Source organism: Photinus pyralis, unplaced genomic scaffold (assembly GCF_008802855.1).
Source record: "Photinus pyralis isolate 1611_PpyrPB1 unplaced genomic scaffold, Ppyr1.3 Ppyr1.4_LG1, whole genome shotgun sequence".
NCBI classification, from domain to species: Eukaryota; Metazoa; Arthropoda; class Insecta; order Coleoptera; family Lampyridae; genus Photinus; species Photinus pyralis.
Window position 1 is genome coordinate 67,411,046 of NW_022170249.1, and position 22,237 is coordinate 67,433,282.

A 22,237-nucleotide genomic window follows, 5' to 3' on the forward strand; every position below is an offset into this window, starting at 1 on the left:
AATGAACCACATTTGAAAATATGTTGGTTGTAAAGGTTTTGAACTGCGAATCTCAACACCAATACAAAGATCATAAATAATTATACAATGTCAGGAAATTGGTTACTTCTCTAGCAATAAAAATAAAGAAATTATCAATGATGTTGAATCATTCTGCATGCATCAACTTAAAATTTACAACCAAAGGGCTTCCCTGTTTTCGTTTTGGTCACAAATGGCTGATTTTTGTTGTTCCTCAAACTTCCGCAATAAAGCCTGTTTTACAGTATAGGCCGATTACTAATTATAGTCTAAAGGTAAGTTCATAGCTCTCCGTTCACACGTTTCCGTTTGTCCGTTAGCCAATCAGAAGACAGCAAATTTTTAAATTATACGTCGTCCGTTTACGATGGAAAGGTTGGTTGAAGTTGAACATTTACGTTTCCGTTGGTCCGTTTTTAACAAGAGTGAGGTTATGTTTGGTACGTTAACAGCGTTCGCCTATTCGTTCTTCACGGTAATAATCAGATAGCAACGTATTCTTACTTTCGTACCATTTTTACATACTGAAAATCACGGAGGGTGCAGTACAAAATAAAATTTAGGTTATGGTTATACGTTGCAAATGTACAATGTGGACGGATTGCTATGAACCTTAACAAAATTTTCTATCCGTTTGACGGATCAACGCAACGGATTAACGGAGAACTATGAACCCACCTTAATAAGGAAATTCTCGAATATGTACAGGATGCTCCGAATCGAGTAGGATTGTATGAGCAGCTTTGTTACTAATGAAGGAAGTGATTGGGTTAAATGGTCAAGAATTCTGTTTTGACATCATTTTTGAATCTACATATTTCTATTCTTACAATAAATGGTATACCTAGTAACGGGCGTTCAACAATGTTCTGGTAAGTTCACTGTGACTTTGTCTTTCGAACATAAACATAAGATCGCTAATAAGTTGGTATGGAAAAAAACCGCATGTACGAATAAAAATGCAACAAAAATGTTATGTTACTAGGTTAGGTATAATACATTGAATTCATTGGATTTTAAGCAGTAGAAAAACAGACATGGCGCTTGTAACCTTGATCTTGAAGGAAAAGTATTTAAGGCCGGTCCAGACTTGTTGCGTATCCTGGTATCGTATCTCCATATCGTATCAGTGTAGAGAGGGAGATGTTGCACAGAACCGTATGTCGGTTTTTCGCCGAGACATCAAAGGGATGACACGGCACTAGTTTGGACGGATATAAATTTACATGTTGCAACAACGTTGTTTTTAAATATCTGTGAATGTGTTATCCTTTTTTGAAATTGTTGGCCGAAATGTTAATCAAGTATTCAAAATCTGTTCGATGTTACCTAGTAAAGTTTTTATATAGACTCAAAATTTAAGTCTGCCAATGAACTCTATGGTTTTCTTTTCTTCTTGTTCGTTAATGCATAATGAATGTAAATATATGCGGCGAAGACATTTTCATTTTTTAATAAGACCACAACCTTCAGAGCTGCGATACAACGAATTAGCCCAATTGACTCTCCGTGTCTTTTTTTGATACGGATACTTTGTGCTGTCTGGAGTTACGTAGCTGTTGCACCGTATCGTATCGATACGAGGATATGCAACAAGTCTGGACTGGCCGTAATAATCAGAGACCAATTATCGATTATTAAATGCAGGGGCTTTTAATTAAAACAATGGAATTTTTGAAAACGCATTAAGTTAAAACGTGGAAGCCTGGTAGCTGTCGTAATAATATTTTCAACGTTAAGACAAGCGATACGTTTTTTGTGATCACTGCCAAACACAGGCGATCTCACTAGAAAAACTATTGAACTCCTGTTAACTTTCCATAGCGCATTTAGATATACTACGGAAAAAGAATCACTGGACAGTAAATCAACAACATATTTGCATCTATTTAACATTTTTGCACTGTTCTCAATTTTGATCGGTGCCTATCTAACAAATATAACATAAGTGAACTCGAGAAAGTGAGGGGAAAACATATAAACTCACACCACAAATACATTGCAGCCATATCTAGAATAAATATCTTAATCTTACTATTATTGTCTGCTTCCTCGTAAGACCTTAGTGGCCTGGACAATGATTTCCGCTTGGAAGGAGAATGCTTTAAAGCTGCAACAAAAACATAATTAATATTGTTAATAGTTAATAAATGACTTTATGCTTTGTTTATGATACTTTGTAATAAGTAACATAAAGAATTAGTACTTATGTACCTAAATTAAAAACTATCGCAAAAGCTGAAAAAATGTACATTAAGTTATACCTATATGTAAGACATAAAAATCAACATCAAACATATAACAAAAACAATCACCACATAACATTACCTTTTTATAAATGATGGCTAGTGTTTTAAGTAAGAAAAGAACAAAACATTGCAAATGAGTTGCTAATAATGTAGTTAAAAATGATAGACGTGTGTAATGTAAAATTAGTAGCACTTTTTCTTTCAAATTGTGGTCCTATGTATTAACAACTAAATAAAGAATAATAAATAAGTAAAACAATTCCACAGGCCAAGTTAAAGCAATATGTGGTAATTATAAACTTTACCTATATAGCTGGTAACCAGAGTACGAAACTTGCGATGATTGCCCTTTACCTCTGGCAAATCCACTACATGAAGCGTTGAAAAACAATAAAGTCAGAGCATAGTACAAATAACTACTCGTCTAGCTACTATTGCAAAGGTATTCTCGTTGAAATACAGAAAGTGAACATAAATTAAAAGAGCTGACCTTTGCTTAACAATACATTTTAAAAACAGGAAATAGTGTTTATTCCTCATTAGAATAAAACATAACTGTGCAAAGAATTGCTTTTGTAACAATCACAAAAAAACCACAAAATTAGGTTAAGGAAATGACAATATGTGGTTTTTGGTGACATATATGACAATCATAGCACTTTTGCGTCATTTGCAAGCAGGCACTGGTTCATGCATTTTCTTTTGTTCGTAAGTTCGTAAAAGTTCTTTTCTCGGTATCATACTCCTACCATCCAATCAAGATTTTGTAGGTCTCTTTTCAGCCGAAATGCCACCTATCATTTTGTTTGATAATCACAAGACACTTTGCATCAATTCATCAAACACCATTTCATTAAATTTTGCATTCATCTTTCACAGCCCTAATCGAATTCTAATATAGTTCATCTTTTTTTAAAATTCGTAATAATTAATAAGAATTTATTCGTTGGATGATGCATATTTTTCAAGTAAACAACAGCACGCAATTCTCTCACAGTTTCCACAATTTGTTGCATGCCTACTTGGTTACAAAATCTCATACTTTTCCCCAAACCAAACTTTTCACACTCGATTAAACAAATTGTTTCAAATAATGGGGAACCTTAATCCCAATGCAGCCAAGCCAACACACCATTGCCTACATCTGGAATCTTGTAATTAAATTCGAAAATAAGCCACGCAGAATGTGACATAAACAAAATGTTACAACAGAATTTGGTATAACATAATTAATGTGGGCGTTTTCATTTGCAAATTAAGAACAAGGTGACGTGGTAATAGCACGAGAACATTTGTGTCTACATCTCATCCATGCATACACAACACGAACATTCTGATACACAGTTATGTTTAGATAAAGCACCTCAAAACATAAGTCATATTGATTTATATCTTAATTTAAAATGCCAATCACAAATAGTAACACCCCATTTACAAATACACTACACTACAAGGTGATCAACACTGCAGCTGCTTAATTCACCAATGCATCCCACGAATGGCACATAAGTAATATTAATAACTCACGTGATGGTATTTTTTTAAAAACTTGTTTAGCCATAAACTCTTGAAATCTTTGAGCATAGAAACTAGGCCGGTGGACAGAAACAGTATCCTGAAAATTGAATAAATTTAACAACTGATTGTGCAACCTCTGAAAACTTACACCGTCATGAATCATTGATTTCCAAGTGTGTTCTAGCTTCTTTTTTAGTCTGTAGCTTTGTAAAATGTCTATAATTCCCACAAAAAGTAACAACCGTTCTCCCTTTGCATTTCTAGCTGGAATTCCACCAGGCCTGCAAAACAATTACAATAAAAATAAAAAGAAAAACAAAAATCGCATGACCCTCATAAATGAGCATCCGGTCGAAAATTGTAATTCAGTTATGGCCCGTTTCCCCTGTAGCATTACATGTCGTTCCAGACCGAGCGGGACCTCATACTTAAGTATAATTTTTAAAGATAGAGATTAGTGGAATAGTCGAAGTTTTGCAGTTTTATACGTTGATTGAGATTCTATTCAGAAAACTTAAAAATGTGAACACAATTATATTAACAGGGATTAATAGCATTTTTAAGAAACACATTTATTTATGATTTTTTTATCGCGGCTATCGATTTCGACCAGTGGTCATTTTCAGGCCGAGCGTCATTGATGTAGTGAAAGAATTGAAGCGATTTAATGTCGTTATAATAAATGTGGACAGGAAAGAATAAATAGTAGTATTTAAACAAGAAGGTTATGTAATACATAAAAAATCTTATTAATCCCTGTCATTATACAACACGTTTCACAAATGGAACAATACATCCTACAATTATAATATTTACAAAACAAGTTGTAAATCAGCATATGGATGATTAAAGCGCATTTTTGGTAATGCAGGTCAGTATTTTATTAGCGAAGTTTAAAATTATCGATCTCACGAGTAATTTTGGCTGCGTTAAATAATTAATTTTATTTAATTTCAATTGACGGTACGTCTTCATTTTGTAAAACAAATCACAAAGTAAATAATAAGTTTTTATACTGGTAGCGCTATCTAACGGTAAAATTATAGCACCTCCGAAACCCATATCGAAATTATTTTCTTCAATTATCGATCTCACCAGTAATCTAACTCAAAATAGACTAGTGCCTGCACATCTACACTATAGCAGAAAGCTTTTAGTGAAAATTTGAAGTCTCTAGCTATTGTAGTTGTGGAGATCTAACGCGGACAGCCGGCCTGCCAGCAATGACGAATATAATAGCGTATTTTTTTCAAAAATGCGCTAAAAATGTAAGACGCAGATTTCCACAAAATGGCGGTTTTCAGTTTTCGTTAAATAGCTTTTAATCAGGCGCAAATTTTCTAAACCGAATTTTAATCAGCACATAAAAGTGCAAAACTTTGCCCCTGTTAATTTGAAACTTTCTGATAGTATACGACTAGTAGACCCCGCGAACTTCGTACCGCAGTTGGAAAATCTCGATTTCTTGAATGGGACAGAAGTTCCCACTTGGTTAATAATATGAAACAGGACATTACTCTTTTCGGTGATTTTTCTTATACTATTTCTAAAGTGATTCTGTAAATCTTTTAAAAACTGTTTCTGCACAAAAGCGTAAAACGTGACCTCAATCACGTGCCAAGTTTGATACAATTTGCAAGAAACGATACAAGCCAACAGAATAATATCATGTAAGAGAATGCATAGTGCCATACAGCCTTAAGTCAGGACTCAAATCTTTTGAATAGCCCTTAAAAAAATGCATTGAAACGATAAATACTTACGGTACATCATCTTCTTCATCAATTGGTTCAGATTCAGCTTGAATACTTTCCATTGCAGTGGAATGTGCTACAAGCCGTTGCCTATTAATTGATCTGGTCCTATTTAGCGCAGCGGCACCAAGCCTATCTTCTTTCTCTCTTTCCCGTTCATTATTTACCAATGCAGCACTAAAATCAGTTTCTGCATCTGCATCGTAATTCTCCTCGCCCAATTTTGCGGCAATTGCTTTTTGTTCCTACAAACTGTGTAATAAGCGTTCACTTTTAAAGAACGACCTCTGTACCAATTTGTCCCGTTGCGCTTGATCTAAATTGTGTATACCAACTAGTAAACTGTAATCCATAATTTTAAAGCTTTCTAAGACTCTGCAGTCCCTTTGGATTGTTTTAACAAGTGCTGTATAGGTATCTGCTTCCATAAGGATTCCTTCAGGATGATGTTCCATAAAATCTAGATCTTTATAGGTCGGCGATCTTTTCTGACGTTCTGACTTTGAAGCCTGGTTGTGTAACAATATTATAAAATTTGTAAAGTATTACAGCGAACTTACTTTTCTTTTATAGGTGCTTCCTTTGAGATCATACTTTTGATGCATCCTTACCCAACTTGGTAATAAATTATTCATTATAACCAATCTTATATTCTTGCTATTACATTGATAACAATATAAACCGAAAAACTTCGGTAACAATGTTCTAGGATTTTGATTTAAATTCATGTAATAACCTAAAAAAATGTGGATTATAGTATAGTTTAGTGCGAAAGAAGACCTGTATGCCTCACATCATACAAATTCCACATTGTAACATAAAAATCGTTTGAAGCGAGAATATCGGTTTGTATTTGTTTATTGATTTTGATTATGAGCACATTGGAGAGTGATTCAAGGTTTTTCTATTCAAAACTGCACCAAGAAATACAGTGCAACCTCTTTAAATTAATTAAACGTGTCCGAATTAGTTAATTGTCCGGATTACTGAATAGTATGTTAAAAGTGTGTGATTGTACGTTAACAACTTACCTGCAAGTAATTTTTGTAAAAATTCTCCCTCTTTATGTTGAACTGTTTTAATAATAAATTCATCGTCATCGGTCAAGTAAAATATGGAACCACTTGCTCCTGGATTAGATAATTCTCTTAAGGGACAACTGCACATCGACATCTAAAATAAAAGTATATAGATTTACACATTACCTAATGAGACCACAAGAAGTGGTACTTCAGGTAGTGCATTTAATGCATATTATGTAAGAAACTTTTAATTCCGAACAGCAACTTACCAAAAAATCATCAGGCTGTATACCAAACAATTCTCTAAAGTATCTAAATGCAATTGGAGCATAATTTTTGAACTTAAATTCTGAATAATGATGGGCCGGAGTATGACTTGAACCTTCACTAGGAAATGTAGTAGTTTCGACAGTCATAAAATCTTGCATTAATAAATCACGTTCTGGTTTTGACGCAAGTCCGCCAACTGCATGTTGGATACCTAGAAAACGACACAATTACACAGTAATCTCTCAAAAAAAAAAGAAATTAACCCAATTTCACCAAATATAAATCTGTCATTTTTAAGATATTTGTTGCTACATTTAAGTTGCGCTCCTTAATAGCAAGAGGATGTGGTTTATAATTTGCGAAAACCACAAACAGTTTGTTTTGTTTTGTTATCTAGAAAATTGTTCTAATTTAATATGAACTAGAGATTGTATTTTTACAGTGTGTTGCAACTAAAACCAACACTATTCCTAACTTTATTATTATTATTATTATTATACTAAATTTGCGAAATTTGCAAACATGACTCATTTTTTCTCAGGAAGACCATGACGAAATCAGAAAAACAATTGAGCAACGCATTGTCAAGATATTCACCAAAATAACATTTAATTGAAACCTACAAATCACAAAAATTTTATTTTAGCACCACCAGAACAGTTGAGCACTAAGGGTTAGCAGATTATACGAATTCACGTCGTCTTCATTATCAAGGGGAAGGACGAGGTCTTGGATCATTTCAAGGAATTTGTCAACTGCACGGAAATCAGTCTGTGAAGCATGTAAAGAAGGTTCGTTGTGATAATGGACGTGAATATATGTGTATAAACAGGAAGCCAGTTTGCAGGTGAAAAGGGGTTCCAGTTCATGCCAGGTACACCTCCCACTCCACATCTCAGTGGAGTGGGAAAAAGCTAATTGTACATTGTTGAATCGGATAAATGTTTTTTGTACGAAAGAAAGTTCCAAAGAAATATTGGCCTGAAGCAGTTAAGACGGCATGTGGTATTAGAAATAGATTACTTGCCAATACTAGGGAGGAAAAGACACACCATATGAATTTGTTCGTAGAGAGATACCGACAGTGGAGAGATGTGTGCCGTGTCATACGGGAGTATTGTTTACTTTAAACACTGATATCACTGAGTCAAAGTTGGATGAAAGGCACAGAAAGGGATACTTATTGGACATAGTCATACTGGTTATCATATATTGGTTGGCTCAAAAATTACTGCCAGAAATGTTCGAGTTATTACATCTGAAACTTAAATCATATGCAGTGCTGGGGAAAGAATCACCAGTGGCGAAAGAGGAAGATGATCAGCCAGTGCCACAGATAAGCAAGTCTTCTCGGATTAAGAGGAATAATTCACGATATAATAATTAGGTGATGTATGTGAATGTTATTCACGCATACATTCTTCAGAATTATGAGGAAGCAATCAATTCCGAAAATAAACTCAAGTGGGGACGTGCTATGCAGAAGAAAATGGATTGCATTCAAAAAATGGCATTTGGGATTTAGATGAATACCCAGCAAATAAGAAAGTCATTAACAGTTGTTGGACCTTAGGAAATATAATACCGATTTGGCAAGAAATTCAACTACTCACCAGTAGTAAGTTCTAAGACGCTTAATGGTTTGTTGGTAGTTTCCTGCCAGTAAACATTACCACGTACGACAATTATATGATATTACCACAGTACTCCTAAATGGTAAAGTGTTGCCAGAAGCATGCATGAAGCCACCGAAGTCACCGAAATCAATTTTCTGTACGACAACATGAAATATGCATAGGTATCGTTGCTCGTATAAGTACAAAAAAATGGAAAAATTCATGATTCAATATTTAGAAATTTTATGAAATAATTAACAAGTTACTGTAGGTTTTTTCTGTGTGATGTGGCACACGGCATGCTAGATTTCATAAATTTTCTAAATATTGAATCACGAATTTCTCCATTTTTTGTGTATCGACCATTTATGCATATTTTATGTTGTCATACATAAAATTGATTGCTCTTTCAAATATCTTAAAAAAACATAGGCATGACATTTGAAAAACAAACGTTGCATAGGTTTCAGGTTAAACCGGAAGTTTGAATATGCGATCAAATAGATAGTAATGTCACATATAAAATTATATTAAACAAAATAGGTAATGTTTCGTATCTCGCCAAATAAAAGAGACATTGAGGTGATCCTATTAATTGAAATGTACTGTGTGACCCGGGGTACCTCAATAACTTTTACTCACCTTTTACAGTGATGTTAAGTCATATTTGAAAACGGACAAACTAAAAATATACCTCCCTTCTTTTCTTTTCTCTTAGCCAAGTGTTCTATTCCTAGCTACCTTCTTCAAAACTGCACACTGTCTATGGATGACATACGCACATACGCGCACATGACGCAGAAGTTTTTCAAAATCGAATTTTTAGGGTCCAGAGACCACATCCGGAATTTGTATGGCAAAGAGTTTTTATTTTGCTCAATAAAGGAAGCGCTTGTAACAAGTAAAAAATTTGCTGTGGCTAGCACAGATACCACCCGCACACCTGCGTATGAGCGATTCTGCCCTTTTATGTCTAAGAACATGCGTACCAAATTTGGTTCAGCCGTTTAGCCGTAAATGAGGGTACAGACAGGCTGACCGATCAGCATTTTGTTTGATTCGGAATCCTGGTGCTTCATAACCTGTACTTCTGTAAAATAAAAAGTGGGGGGGGGGTAATTTTTTACCCCAATGCAATATGTACCTCCCTTATTAACGTGCGGGTGGTAAAAATTTAGTACAATGAAAAACTGAGAATTTGTCGAATGCACTCACCCAATTGAATAGATCCCATAATTTGTCTGGTTTCAATTTTTTTATAAGTAATTTCTCCGCCAACACCCACTCTTCGATGTCCAATTTTCCTTTCACGGTCCTTTTCCCTTTCAAATTTAGATTTTGGAATCCTATATTTTGCGCCATATTGTCTAATTTGTGAAACCTGTATAATGGAAAGCATACACATTAAGTATCTGCTAGACTGTAATAGGATTTGCATTTTTCAAGTGTTTACCATGTTTACGTATTTCTGCATTTATTGTGTTATTATATAAAAAAATTATTACTGTACTGTTTAATTTCTGTGTCAATGTCATCTTAGCGAAACACAAAAATAATTATTGTACCTATCAATTATTAATAGATTAGGGTCCAAGGAAAATGAGAGGTTTTAATTTACTTAATCAGTTTTGTGGAATATAATCGATATTATACTTACATCTTGATTTTCTAATTTGTCGAAGGTCACAGTGACCATTTTTTCTGAAAGCAAAAATCGCGTATTAATAACAATTTTAACAACTTATTTGAAGCCGCACATATAGTTGTTATACTTATAGAGAGTGACAAGTGGAAACTGGCAAGGTACTTAGAAAGTGAACTAAAGTGACGATAAGCAAAAGGAATGGATATAAGAATTTTAAACAGTATACAGTATTACATAATAAAATGTTTAAATATGACCAAGTGCGGTCCACTACACACATCTATAACCAAAAATAGTCATCTATTATGCAAGATAACAAAGGTATGTTTTACTTGAACTAACTGAATTAACTTTCACAAGATGGTTAGTTTTCCTTTATTGTCGTGTACCTATACCTAATACCAAACTTTATTTTATAGCAGAAGCCATAAGTATCATTATACTTCTGAACATTCCTCGGAAAATTCATTTTATCTACCCTTGACGTTAAAGTGAACACTTTATCTACTCTTACTGTTAAAGAGAGACTTAGCAAACCTATTAAAATGTCAATTTAACGTATGCTAGAAAATTAAAAAAATCTACCACCAAAATTAGCGTATGCATAAATTGGACCATACTTAAATACTGATTAAAAGTCACAGTCATCAAAAGTGTGTAAAATACTGGTATTGGATCTCAAAGTAAAGCGTTTGAACGTTCCCCACCCAATTGATCAATAGAGGGATGTCTCACAACGAATATTTGTACGTTTGACACTCGGTTTGACATGATTAGGAATACTCACATTACTCATCCATTACCAAACATTTACCTTCATTACTACTGGACTACCTTCATTAATTAAAAAGATGCAGGCATCTAAAATGCTGGTTGTTGATTGAAGAAAATGGGAAACTTTCAAGCTCGCTTTCATGTGACAGATTGGTCAGGGTTATGGGAAATATCCCAAGGAGTGAGGAAGATACATGCAGAAAAAGGCAATAACTACATTCAATCCCATAAAAGCATGAAATATCTGAAATGCCACATAGTTTCCTATTTTCATGGCCTTTTCATTTTATTCAAACAAAATAAGGAATTAGAAAGAAGATGTGTTGTAAACCGACTACCTGTAACAGAATAATAGTACCTAAATCTGGAAGTTAATAAAACGTCTAAGAAAAAAAAAATTTATTTAAAAAAAAAAGAGAAGTACAAAATCCAGAAAAAATAAAACAAGATTTAGGTTGGGATGTTAAAATACTTTAGCTCAACATCTGAGTGTGTTTTGTCATTTATACAGGGTGTTCCTCCATATGATGTAAATACGGAAGAGGCTAATTCTTTGGCTTATTTAATGACTACAAGTTCATATAAACATAGGACCGCAAACGCCTCGTTACCGATCTGCAGGGTGTTAAAAATTTACAATTGCAAGATTTCGAGGTATACTAAAATATAAGTTACGCTGGAGGATTTACATCATTGATCGTGAGATGGTACTGTGAACCCGAGTGAGAATCTACAGAAGGTTGTTTTTTCAGGGGTCACGTTCCACGATTATTTATTTACGAGTTTATTTAGAATTTAAAAAATTTGCATTGATGAAGATCTAAAACTGTAAGTACACACATTTACAATGTAAGCCTTTACAAGCTTCACAATAACGATTCTAGCAAGAGGTAGGTACCTACTTTTCTTGGTTGTTAGTGAATAGCAAGGTAAATTGTGAAATCTCAACACGCCTCAACATGAGATATTATGACGTTAGTTACTTTTAGTTAATTCAACATGCGGGTGCTTATGTGCGGAATTATTTAGCTACAATTCTAAAGGTACCTTTACACTATAATATATCTCACATGAATTTTTATATGATATTGTAACGGAAATGCTCCAGATATGACGTCGCCTTTGGCGCTCTGGAATTTTCTACGCGCGCGAATATTCGAGAATGTACTGGACTTACATTGCTTGCGTGTATAAATGGTTGCGGACCGAACATCGCGGCAGTCTACTACCGAACGAGTACGTAAACATCGAGCGCGGAAATATAAATTGCGACGTGTGAGTGATATAAATAATCGATATAAATTGTACGGATTTTATAGTGTTTTAGTTCTGTTTAATAAATATTGATATAAATCGAACCCGAATTTATAAATAACGTTACATTGGTGTCAGGAGTGGGATTAATTAAATTAATTAAAAGTAAGATTAAATTAAGTGCTTGTGCTTGTGTATGCCTGTAACAAGATCTGCTGCCGCTAAAATGGAAGAAACGATGCTCAATTTGCTCCAGCAAATCCAAAATGGCCAACAGGTGTTGCAACAAGAAATGAAAAGCACCCAAGAAAATTCTAGAAATATTCAAGAGAAGTTGGAAGAAAATTCTAGAAATTTTGAAGAGAAGTTCGAGAAAATGGAAGAAAATTCTAGAAAGATTAATGAAGAAAATTCTAGAAATATTCAAGAGAAGTTCGAGAAGTTGGAAGAAAATTCTAGAAATATTATCGAAGAAGTCTCTAAATCAATTGAAGAAAAAGTTGAAGATAGAATTACGGAAGTTTCCAAAACATTTAAAGCGACATTCGTTGAGATTGAGCACAAGTATGAAGAGCTGCGCGAGCAATTCTTGCGGCTGACTACGGAAGAGCGTACTAGTAGTGCCCCAGATGAATTACTGATGGACCGTCTTCTTGAGGTGCCACAGCCTACTCATTACAAGAAGGTCGACCCAGAAACAAATACAAGAGTAGAAGGCGACGTTCAGCAAGCCCGAGTAAAGCCACCTACTTTTGATGGTAAGATTCCTTGGACCACGTACGTTCGACAGTTTGAGGCAGCGGCTGCGGCAAATAAATGGACTCTTCAAGACAAAACTACAGGCCTGATTCTTGCTCTGAGAGGAGATGCTCTGGATGTGTTGCGGACCATCCCCGAGGATCAACAGAACTTCCAACAAATAGTAGCGCGACTCGAAATGCGATATGGCATTAAACACCTTCAGCAAGTTTACTATGCCCAAGTCAAGAACCGAATGCAGAAACCTGGAGAAAGTTTGCAGGAACTTGAAGCGGACATCGCTAGACTGATTCGATTGGCATACCCTACGGCACCGGAAAGCTTTCTTGATCAACTGGCTGTACAAACATTTATCGATGCCGTTCGTGATGGAGATGCCCAGCAGGCTTTGAGACTGGCTAGGCACGACAAAATTGAAAAAGCTTTGGCCCATGCGTTATAAAGCAATACAGTCACTGGCAAAGAAACGTGAATTGCAGCGAGATTGGACACGTTCGCCGCAACTGCCAAAAACCATTGCAGCAGTCGGAAAACTAAGAAAGGTCGACAGGAAGGGGCTATCGTCGACCTGCAGAAACAAAACCCCGATCTTTACTGTAAACATTTCGTCGTCTGGAAAAGTTCACAATAATGCAGACGCTTTGTCAAGAAGACCGTGCAAGGACAACTGCACACATTGTTCTAAAATAGAAGACAAGATTGGCCATCTGCGACGAACAACTGTAGAGAGTGAGGAGTGGAAGCCAAGCGAAATCAAAACGGCCCAAGAAAACGACCCAAGTATAAAAACTGTTCTGAATTGGATGCGCCACGGACAAAGACCAGGCTGGCAGGACATTAGTGCCACAAGTCCTGAAGTAAAGAGTTATTGGGGCCAATGGAATAGCCTGACTCTGAAAGACAACCTGTTGTATAGGACCCTTGAAAGTGAAGATGGCACCGAATCGACGCTGCAATTAGTAGTACCTAGAAGCAAAGTGTCGGAAGTATTGCGAAAATTGCATGACGGTGCTTCCGGAGGACACTTTGGTATTACGAAAACGTTGCAAAGGGTACGTGAGCGATTCTATTGGGTCAACCGTAAAGGAGATGTCCGGCGATGGTGTCAAAAATGTGAGTTATGTGCTACTGGAAACGGACCAGTTTCTAAGAAGAAGGCACCCATGAGGCAGTATAACGTTGGTAGTCCGATGGAACGAGTTGCTATCGATATCGCAGGACCGTTTCCCGAGACAGATGGCGGAAATAAATATATCCTAGTCACTATGGATTATTTCACAAAGTGGACTGAAGCTTACGCCATTCCAAACCAAGAGGCAGCAACAGTTGCAGAAGTGTTGGTAAAGGAGTTCTTTACACGTTTTGGTGTTCCTATAGAAATCCATTCAGACCAAGGAAGGAACTTTGAATCGGCTTTGTTCCAAGATGTTTGTCAATTGGTAGGAGCCAATAAAACCAGAACAACACCTTTACATCCTCAGTCAGATGGAATGGTGGAGAGAATGAATCGAACGATGGGTAAATATCTTTCAAAAGTCGTGGCAGAACATCAGAAAAATTGGGACCAGTACCTCCACCTGTTCCTTATGGCATATCGATCAGCCGTCAACGAGACCACGGGTCAGACTCCTGCCTGCCTTATGTTGGGTCGTGAACTACGCCTTCCATGTGACCTCGAGTTTGGGCGTAAACCCCATGAAGAATATGTCGCAGGTGAAAATTATGTTGACCAACTAAAGGCGAAGATGAACGACATTCACGACTTGGCTAGAAGTCATATTCAGATTGCCAGCGATCGCATGAAAAATCAATACAACCTCCGCTCGGCCAATGAAACTTTTGAAGCTGGAGATCTGGTATGGCTGCACAATCCACAGAGACGAAGAGGTCTTTCTCCCAAGCTACAAAGACAATGGGAAGGTCCGTATGAGGTGATCAAGAAAATAAATGACGTGATATATCGTATCAGAATGAACCACCGGAAACCGAAAGTTGTCCACATTAATCGACTCGCACGATATGCCGGATCCAACAACAACGAAGAAGTTAGAGGTATTCGAGAAGAGGAACGCAGCTTTGGGATCGAGCCAAACTTTAACGATTTTATGTCAAATTACGCCCAGCGGAAGAAAGCTCGATTTGGCGTTACTCAGGAAATTTGTCAAAATATTTTTGAGCTTCCGGTTAACGTTTCCATCGCCCATTGTGTCGCCGAAGACCTTCGCATGGGTAGAGGTATAGCTTCCGTATTCCGGAAAAGATTTGGAAGAATAGACGAGTTGATAAAGCAAAGACCACGAGTGGGTAAAGTACTGCGCTTGGAAGATAGTCAACGCTCTTTGTTCTACTTGGTTTCAAAGAAAACGTCAGAAGGCAAACCCACCTATGAAAACCTCTGGTCTGCTTTAAAAAGCTTAAGGAAACTCATGGCATACTATGACATAAATAGCTTGGCGATCCCGAAGATTGGATGTGGTTTAGATGGGTTGGACTGGAAGATAGTGCGAACCATGATCGAAGTGATTTTTAGAAACACTAGCGTTCGAATTACAGTATGCTGCTTCAACCCACAGGGGACGACCCTCCGCAAAACTGTGGACTGTTACTTTTTCAAGAAAGGTGTTTGTCGAGCAGGCTCTGACTGCAGATTCCGACACGAGGCATTAAAAAGTAATACTAACGCAGTTTCTGAACGAGACGTCCAGAATTAAGAAGGGGGCAGTGTAACGGAAATGCTCCAGACATGACGTCGCCTTTCGCGCTCTGGAATTTTCTACGCGCGCGAATATTCGAGAATGTACTGGACTTACATTGCTTGCGTGTATAAATGGTTGCGGACCGAACATCGCGGCAGTCTACTACCGAACGAGTACGTAAACATCGAGCACGAAAAGATAAATTGCGAAGTGTGAGTGATATAAATAATCGATATAAATTTGTGAGTGATATAAATAATCGATATAAATTGTACGGATTTTATAGTGTTTTAGTTCTGTTTAATAAATATTGATATAAATCGAACCCGAATTTATAAATAACGTTACAATATGTTATATGATATTTACTACCAACATATTTTTCGTATGAGTTTTAATGTTTTACTTTACACTTGACAGGTTTTTCATATGACTTTTAATACAAGAAGTTACGAAACCTATAACTTCTCTAAATTAAAATAAAAAATGGAAAATATTCAATCCCTAATCTCCATCTTATGATATTGTTTTGAAACAAAGACAATTGCAGAAAAGAAAAATAACCAAGAAAAAGGTTAGAGAGGCGAGATGACGGCCTTGGAATAACTACAATGCTATTTAAACGATGGAAGTATGAAGATCCCGTTAGCTCTAAAAATTTTACACCGATGAGCGTACCGCTGATTTGAAAGATTACCCCAAACATTTGAAGGGTTAATTACCAATCAAGACACTATTTGACAATGTGTGTCTGAAAACACCACTACAATCAGATAACCAAATACCAATATACTCGTAAATATTTATTGTTTATGTAATTTATTCTCGAATTTATTCTTTCATTAGTAATATACCTATAATCAATGATATAATCAAAAGTTTACTGGTTTACTCAAGTATTCAGGTTTACACATAAAGTACCTACAATAGCAACATTCGAAAAGTAACCATAAAAGGGTGGGATCACTTGGATATTTAAAATAAGTCATGTCATTTGTCATGCAGAAATAGAAACATCCCTATTCCACGATTTACGTATTATTTCCAGTGTAAACACAAATCTAAATGCGAGTCTAAATGCCGAGCTAAATGCTTGTTACTTATCATATGACAAATCACATGAGAAGTATGATAGTGTAAAGGTACCTTAATGGTAAACATTTGTTTACATAACAGGTAGTTCAGCGAGCCAGAAAATTTTCTAATAAAAGTGATTCAGTTAATGCTGGAACTCTTAGCTGGAACAACGACTACCTATAACATAAAATACTTCCTGGGATCAAAATACAGTTTGGTTTTAATAAAACAACGATTATAACTGCCTATTACACTCGGAAGCTCACCTTCAATTGAAAATAATTATTTCTCAAGGCTCAAGAGATTGAGAATCACTAAATATATATAGGAAAATAGTATTCACATTGATGTAGATACTGGTAAAGATAAAGCGTTATTTACCGTCTCTTTGGTTTTCATAGTCCTTATTTACTTCTTTTGAACCAGCTGGAGAGAAGGAAGTTTCTGCAATTTCTATACAGTCAATGATATCACCAGAAGCCATAATTAATTGAGTTAAATACAAAAAATACACAGCACCTTAAATACGAAGATTTATAAAACACTACATGTCCTATACTTGTTTTATTTGGTTAATGGAAAACAATTTTCCTTTAACTTCTACAAAATAAGTTAATGAACATTTGACGTTAGAGCCTTTGACATCCTATTGTACGTCAACTCTTCAACGGAGCCACTGAGCTGAGGTAAGCGCCATCCATACGAGCTTCACTTAATATTTAATGTTACGCTCGACAATAGATGACGCTTATAATATTGGATTTTCGCATCTAGAATTCGACGTGACTCTACCAAAACACGTTACCTGTTGAAATTTGAAAAATACAACAATACGGCAACTCTGTGATATTCCATTGAATAAGTATAATGACTTATTCAATGGATATTCTCATTTATTACATTATCTACATAGGTAGATATACTTCGAGGCAAGGAAAGTGTCTGACGACTCCATATTATTATTTGCTTTCTGCTTTGTGCATTGTTCTGATTTCGTTATTCAATGATTGTAGTTATTTTCTTTCTAAATTGAATAAAGACAGTATTTGAGATCTTAAATTACCTTAAAGAAAAATAGAAAACCAAGACATACAGACATATGAAAGTGTTTAAAATTTCAAATAAGAAAAAACAAACCGGTTTACTTTTCTTCCTCTTAACTAGACAAGGTGACAGGAGAGAATCTCTTGAGCTTTACTCTATTAGTGGTTACCAGTTGATTATTCCAAGGCCTTTAATACCGTTAACCAGGATATGCCATTATAGCGATTCTACACTATATCGGTACGGATACTTGCGCTATTAATTTACTACGAAATTATTTAAAGGGTTCCATAAAGTAGTAGGAATTGACTTTATTTCTAAAATAATTAGGGAAGCCAATTATCGGAAATTAAAAATTACTATTGAAATTACAATGTTGCGTTCTTCAAGTCAACCACCCCGTATATAAAAGAACGTCCAGGTTGAGTCACGTTTCGTTTTAGATACCAATAAGTCTTAGTTCTGAACAAATGAGAATAACATATCTCTATGGTTCCGTGTCAGGTCAATCATCAAGGTTTTATCTTTGTTTTTTCAACCCTTTTGACTATCTACTACCTTTGTTTATTCATAAACAAAGCTACTACTACAATCAAAGTTCAACACATATATTAATCATAACAATGATCTAATTCTATTTGTAAACAAAGTGTACTTTTACTTCTGTGGAATGACCTCGGAGTGCAAAGCTGAAGTTATTAATGATTCTAATTTTGAATACAAGAAACAATCTATCATCAATTTATTTTCAAAACAAGGAGATTGTTCATATGTTTCTTGTTATTGGTAAGGTTATTTGAGCCTGCATTGTAAATAAATGGACCAAAATTCTAAATTTATGTTTGTTGATGTTCTTGTAATATAAGTTCACACCCAGGTTCATACATAGGTACTGACTTTTTTAGTGTTTGCATGTTTTATGGGGTAGTTCTTCTTTTGGATAACTCTCTGGGGTTAACTCATCTTTTTATTATACGTCTTTCGCTATAAAAAGCGGTGCACGTCATTGATTTATGAATCAATTTGAGACAAGTTTTCTATAGATTTCGCACACTACTTGTTTTTTTTTTGTACATGTTGCAGCATATGTCTGAAATTGATACACAAATCAATGACGTGCAACGGTTTTTATAGCGAAAGACGTATACCTAAATTAATTAATTAACGAAGTGTTGGCTTGCATAGGACTTTGAATTTTTTTTTATTGTAGTGAAGAAAATGTCTACAAATTATGTCAAGATGTAAATAAGCGTAATCCAAATGAAGTAACGAAATGTTATGTAGCATTTATTTCTAATCTGAGCAGAACTGTACCTCTTTGGAGACAACGAGCTGGAAAAGATGATGGCAAACTTGTCGTTTGGGTAGTAACATTTCTTAATATTTGCAAATTTTAAAAAACCCCTCTTTAGGACTATCATGTGATATTTTTATATCATCCGGAAGTTGATCGATGTTTAGTTTATGATTTGGATTCTGAATTACCATTTCCCACCTACATACACAAATATGTTACGGAAACATTTCGCACAGACCAAATCCTCAAACCAGATTACTTTAGGTAGGTAGGTTTGTACCATTTTTTATACTTTTTATTGATCTCCAGTATAATAAATATCATCTAAGATGTATACAGAAATTCGGCAGAAATCAATGCACCTCGTCCTACGTTATGTGCTATACTCGGTGCTATACAAAAGTTGTGAACAGTATGTTTTGTTGACAAACTGACTGCAGCACATTTCGGCCCAAAACAGTCCCATGTTTTATGCTGTTGACATACCCACTGCTAATTTTACACATACGTACATTTAACACAGTCAATAATCAACAAGAAATCACTAATTTAACTTGTATGGAACTATGTTTTACTCCGCACTCATTCGATATTTGTAGATTTTTCAGAATAATACAGGCTATAGAATTTCTTCGAGATTTTGCTTCAGACAGAAGGCATATGAAACGTTCAGATGGAAGTTGGATTAAACCACCTCCAAATTATCCAGCCATTTCATCATCCGGTAATATTTTATCTCAAATAATTTTCCTCTTATTAATTTTTTTAGTTTCCTCACACAACTTGGAAGACTACATTCAAATGGATTCAACTAAAGGACCCGGTCACGTTTTAAGTTTAGCACAATTTGTAAAACATTTTTATAAACCTACTTCATAAATGTTGGAATATTTAGCTGTAGCTCTTTTAGCAATGACAAGGAACTACATTAATCAATTAATCTGTGTTGTGTGATTCTTTGATCAATTGTATTTATGTAATTATAGATCTTGCAGCTTACTTCACTATAATATACACAAGTCTAAGTAACCACTGCTGCAGCAACTGATGGTGACAACTTTGTTGTTAAAACATGTTCCATCTGCTAATATATTATTGAGGTTTATTGCGGTGTTTTTGTTTTACTTTCTGTACCTTCAATGGCCACAGCGGTTCCAGGGCTTCCATACACACATAAGAAGGTTCAAAAATTAATCCTACAGGCCAACATCAAAAACAATCGCAGGGGTCGATGAAGATCGCCTCAGTACGTCGAAAAGTTATAGGTAAAAAACAGTATTGCAATGAAGAAAAAAACACAAAGCACACGTTCGATTTTCCATTTCCTGGGCGATTTGGATTCTACAGGTTGACAGGGATGCACTTACGACACTTTACAAAATTAACATTCAATCCTACCAAATTATTTTAGTTTTACCCTTATTGAAGGTGCACAGAGTAAAATTTATAGAATGTTGTTCAAATCTGCAGAATATTATTCAATGCCCCTTGAACTTGACGGGTATGCACATACTTTTTACCCTTATTGACGATGCACAGGGTCAAATTTATAAAATTTTGTTTAAATCTGCAGAATATTAATCAATGCTCCTTTAACTTGACGAGTATGCAACTTTTACTCTTCTTGAATGTGCACAGAGTTAATTTATAGAATTTTGTTCAATAATAATTGAATACAATTCCTCCGTAACTCGACGGGTATTAACATACTTTTCCTTTATTGGAGATTATTATACAGATTCACTAAATGAGCATTATCACTAACTGGAGATGTTATATTTATTTCATAATAAATGTACAACTAAATTTAAGCACCCTAATTTCAAATAAATAGAGAAACCCCACTGATTGGATCCCATAATAGGAAATAGGTACCTACACATTTCTAATTCGAAGGAACTACATACTATCGGTATTATATCAAAATATGATTTTTCGTACTTCCGAGACTAAAGTGACAACTGACAACTTCACTCCATTATGACAAGTACTGAAGTGTCACTTTTTGTCCCGACGGGATTAAATTTTACGAAAATCCCGGAAGGATGAAATTACTAACAAAGCAATTTCAGTAGGTTGTTCCACATTTTGTATGCGGCACTACTTCTTAAACGCATTGTACTGGCGCTGTTCATATAGTTTTTGGATTTCGGTGGTATCAATTCTTTACCTACTTTGGTTGCTTTTTATCAATATCAAATACACCTTTGTCACCTACCACCAAAATTATGACACTAGCAATGACAGTTCCTATGGTAACTTGTTGAGCAGCGATTTTTTGAAAGAACGCGTTCTCTAACTCCATACATATTAAGTGTTACAGTTTCGGAAGTACGAAAAATATCGTATATACCTTGCGACTGAAGTAGTGGTCTTAATCCCTCAGGTAAATTATGGCCATAAACTTTACCTTCGGGATTAAAAGTACTACTTCAGTCCCGCGGTATATAATATTATTATTTCACATCCAAACAAATAACGTTCCATTACGAGTTGTCATTGCAAACTTGCCAATCTCGTATTCCTCAAAATATTGCCCGGATTGTCCTTTGTAATCACAAAAGCCGATTCACATTATAGTCTAAGAGCCCGCGATGCAAACCATTACCATTCAAATAGCAGCATAAAACGTATACATGAACAAGTATTAGAAGGTCCCCATACCCGAAACGCTCGGTCTGTCGGACCGCGGAAGATAAACAAATTTAATTGTTTATTTGTATATTTCATAAGAAATCATTACTTTTAAGAAAAGCAGGTCATATGTGGTACCAAATTAAAGCTCTTGACGTCAGCTGCACAAATAACTCGGTCTGTCGGCAGGCAAACAGCCGGAAGTCCTTGACAGACCGACATTTAGTCTGCTAAAATGCTTGGATCAGAGTGACCGTAGAAATTTATAACTAACTGAAATGTCGGCTTCTAGCAGCAGACTAAACGTCGGTCTGTCAAGGACTTCCGGCTATTTGCCTGCTTTTCTTAAAAGTAATGATTTCTTATGAAATATACAAATAAACAATTGAATTTGTTTACCTTCCGGCTAAATGCGGTCCGACAGACCGAGCGTTTCGTGTATGGGGACCTCCAATACTTGCTCATGTATACGTTTTATGCTGCTATTTGAATGGTAATGGTTTGCGTCGCGGGCTCTTAGAATATTATCACTTATGTCACAATCAGTTCACGGTGCGGTCAATTATTATAGCGTGTTTTCCTTACGGGCGATTCTCATTATCGGGTA

At 35.5% G+C, this 22,237-nt stretch overlaps 2 protein-coding genes across 18 annotated transcripts in view; one reads left to right on the plus strand and one right to left on the minus strand.

The window, feature by feature from the left end:
* LOC116173236 (phosphatidylinositol 4-phosphate 5-kinase type-1 alpha-like) overlaps positions 1-17,319 on the minus strand; it is a 41,268-nt gene extending 23,949 nt beyond the window's left edge. For all 16 annotated transcript variants that reach the window (XM_031490679.1, XM_031490675.1, XM_031490663.1 and 13 more), the window contains exons 1-12: positions 17,037-17,319; positions 10,108-10,151; positions 9,666-9,831; positions 6,834-7,045; positions 6,574-6,715; positions 6,103-6,278; positions 5,836-6,051; positions 5,552-5,787; positions 3,937-4,069; positions 3,798-3,885; positions 2,576-2,638; positions 2,057-2,131 (exon numbers count right to left, since the gene is read on the minus strand). In XM_031490679.1, the coding sequence (XP_031346539.1) occupies positions 2,057-2,131; positions 2,576-2,638; positions 3,798-3,885; positions 3,937-4,069; positions 5,552-5,787; positions 5,836-6,051; positions 6,103-6,278; positions 6,574-6,715; positions 6,834-7,045; positions 9,666-9,831; positions 10,108-10,151; positions 17,037-17,139 (1,654 nt within the window). In that variant the 5' untranslated portion in view covers positions 17,140-17,319. The remainder of the gene's footprint in view (positions 1-2,056; positions 2,132-2,575; positions 2,639-3,797; positions 3,886-3,936; positions 4,070-5,551; positions 5,788-5,835; positions 6,052-6,102; positions 6,279-6,573; positions 6,716-6,833; positions 7,046-9,665; positions 9,832-10,107; positions 10,152-17,036) is intronic.
* An 860-nt stretch (positions 17,320-18,179) lies between these two features.
* Positions 18,180-20,101, plus strand: LOC116173353 (protein N-terminal glutamine amidohydrolase). 2 transcript variants are annotated; one of them, XM_031490771.1, is made up of 5 exons: positions 18,184-18,485; positions 18,910-19,063; positions 19,112-19,260; positions 19,596-19,720; positions 19,766-20,101. In XM_031490771.1, exons 1-5 carry the CDS (start codon positions 18,370-18,372, stop codon positions 19,873-19,875), a joined length of 654 nt encoding a protein of 217 aa, XP_031346631.1. In that variant the 5' UTR covers positions 18,184-18,369; the 3' UTR covers positions 19,876-20,101. The 2 variants fall into 2 exon arrangements, with proteins under 2 accessions (XP_031346621.1, XP_031346631.1); XM_031490761.1 differs by having other exon boundaries at positions 18,180-18,485; positions 19,596-20,101.
* The last annotated feature ends 2,136 nt before the right edge of the window (positions 20,102-22,237 follow it).

Coding starts and splice junctions, on each gene's coding strand:
- LOC116173353 (XM_031490761.1), top strand. CDS start 18,370: ATGACCTCGGAGTGCAAAGCTGAAGTTATTAATGATTCTAATTTTGAA. Junction 18,486..18,909: donor TCATATGTTTCTTGTTATTG/GTAAGGTTATTT, acceptor TTTTTATTGTAG/TGAAGAAAATGTCTACAAAT. Junction 19,261..19,595: donor CTCAAACCAGATTACTTTAG/GTAGGTAGGTTT, acceptor CGATATTTGTAG/ATTTTTCAGAATAATACAGG.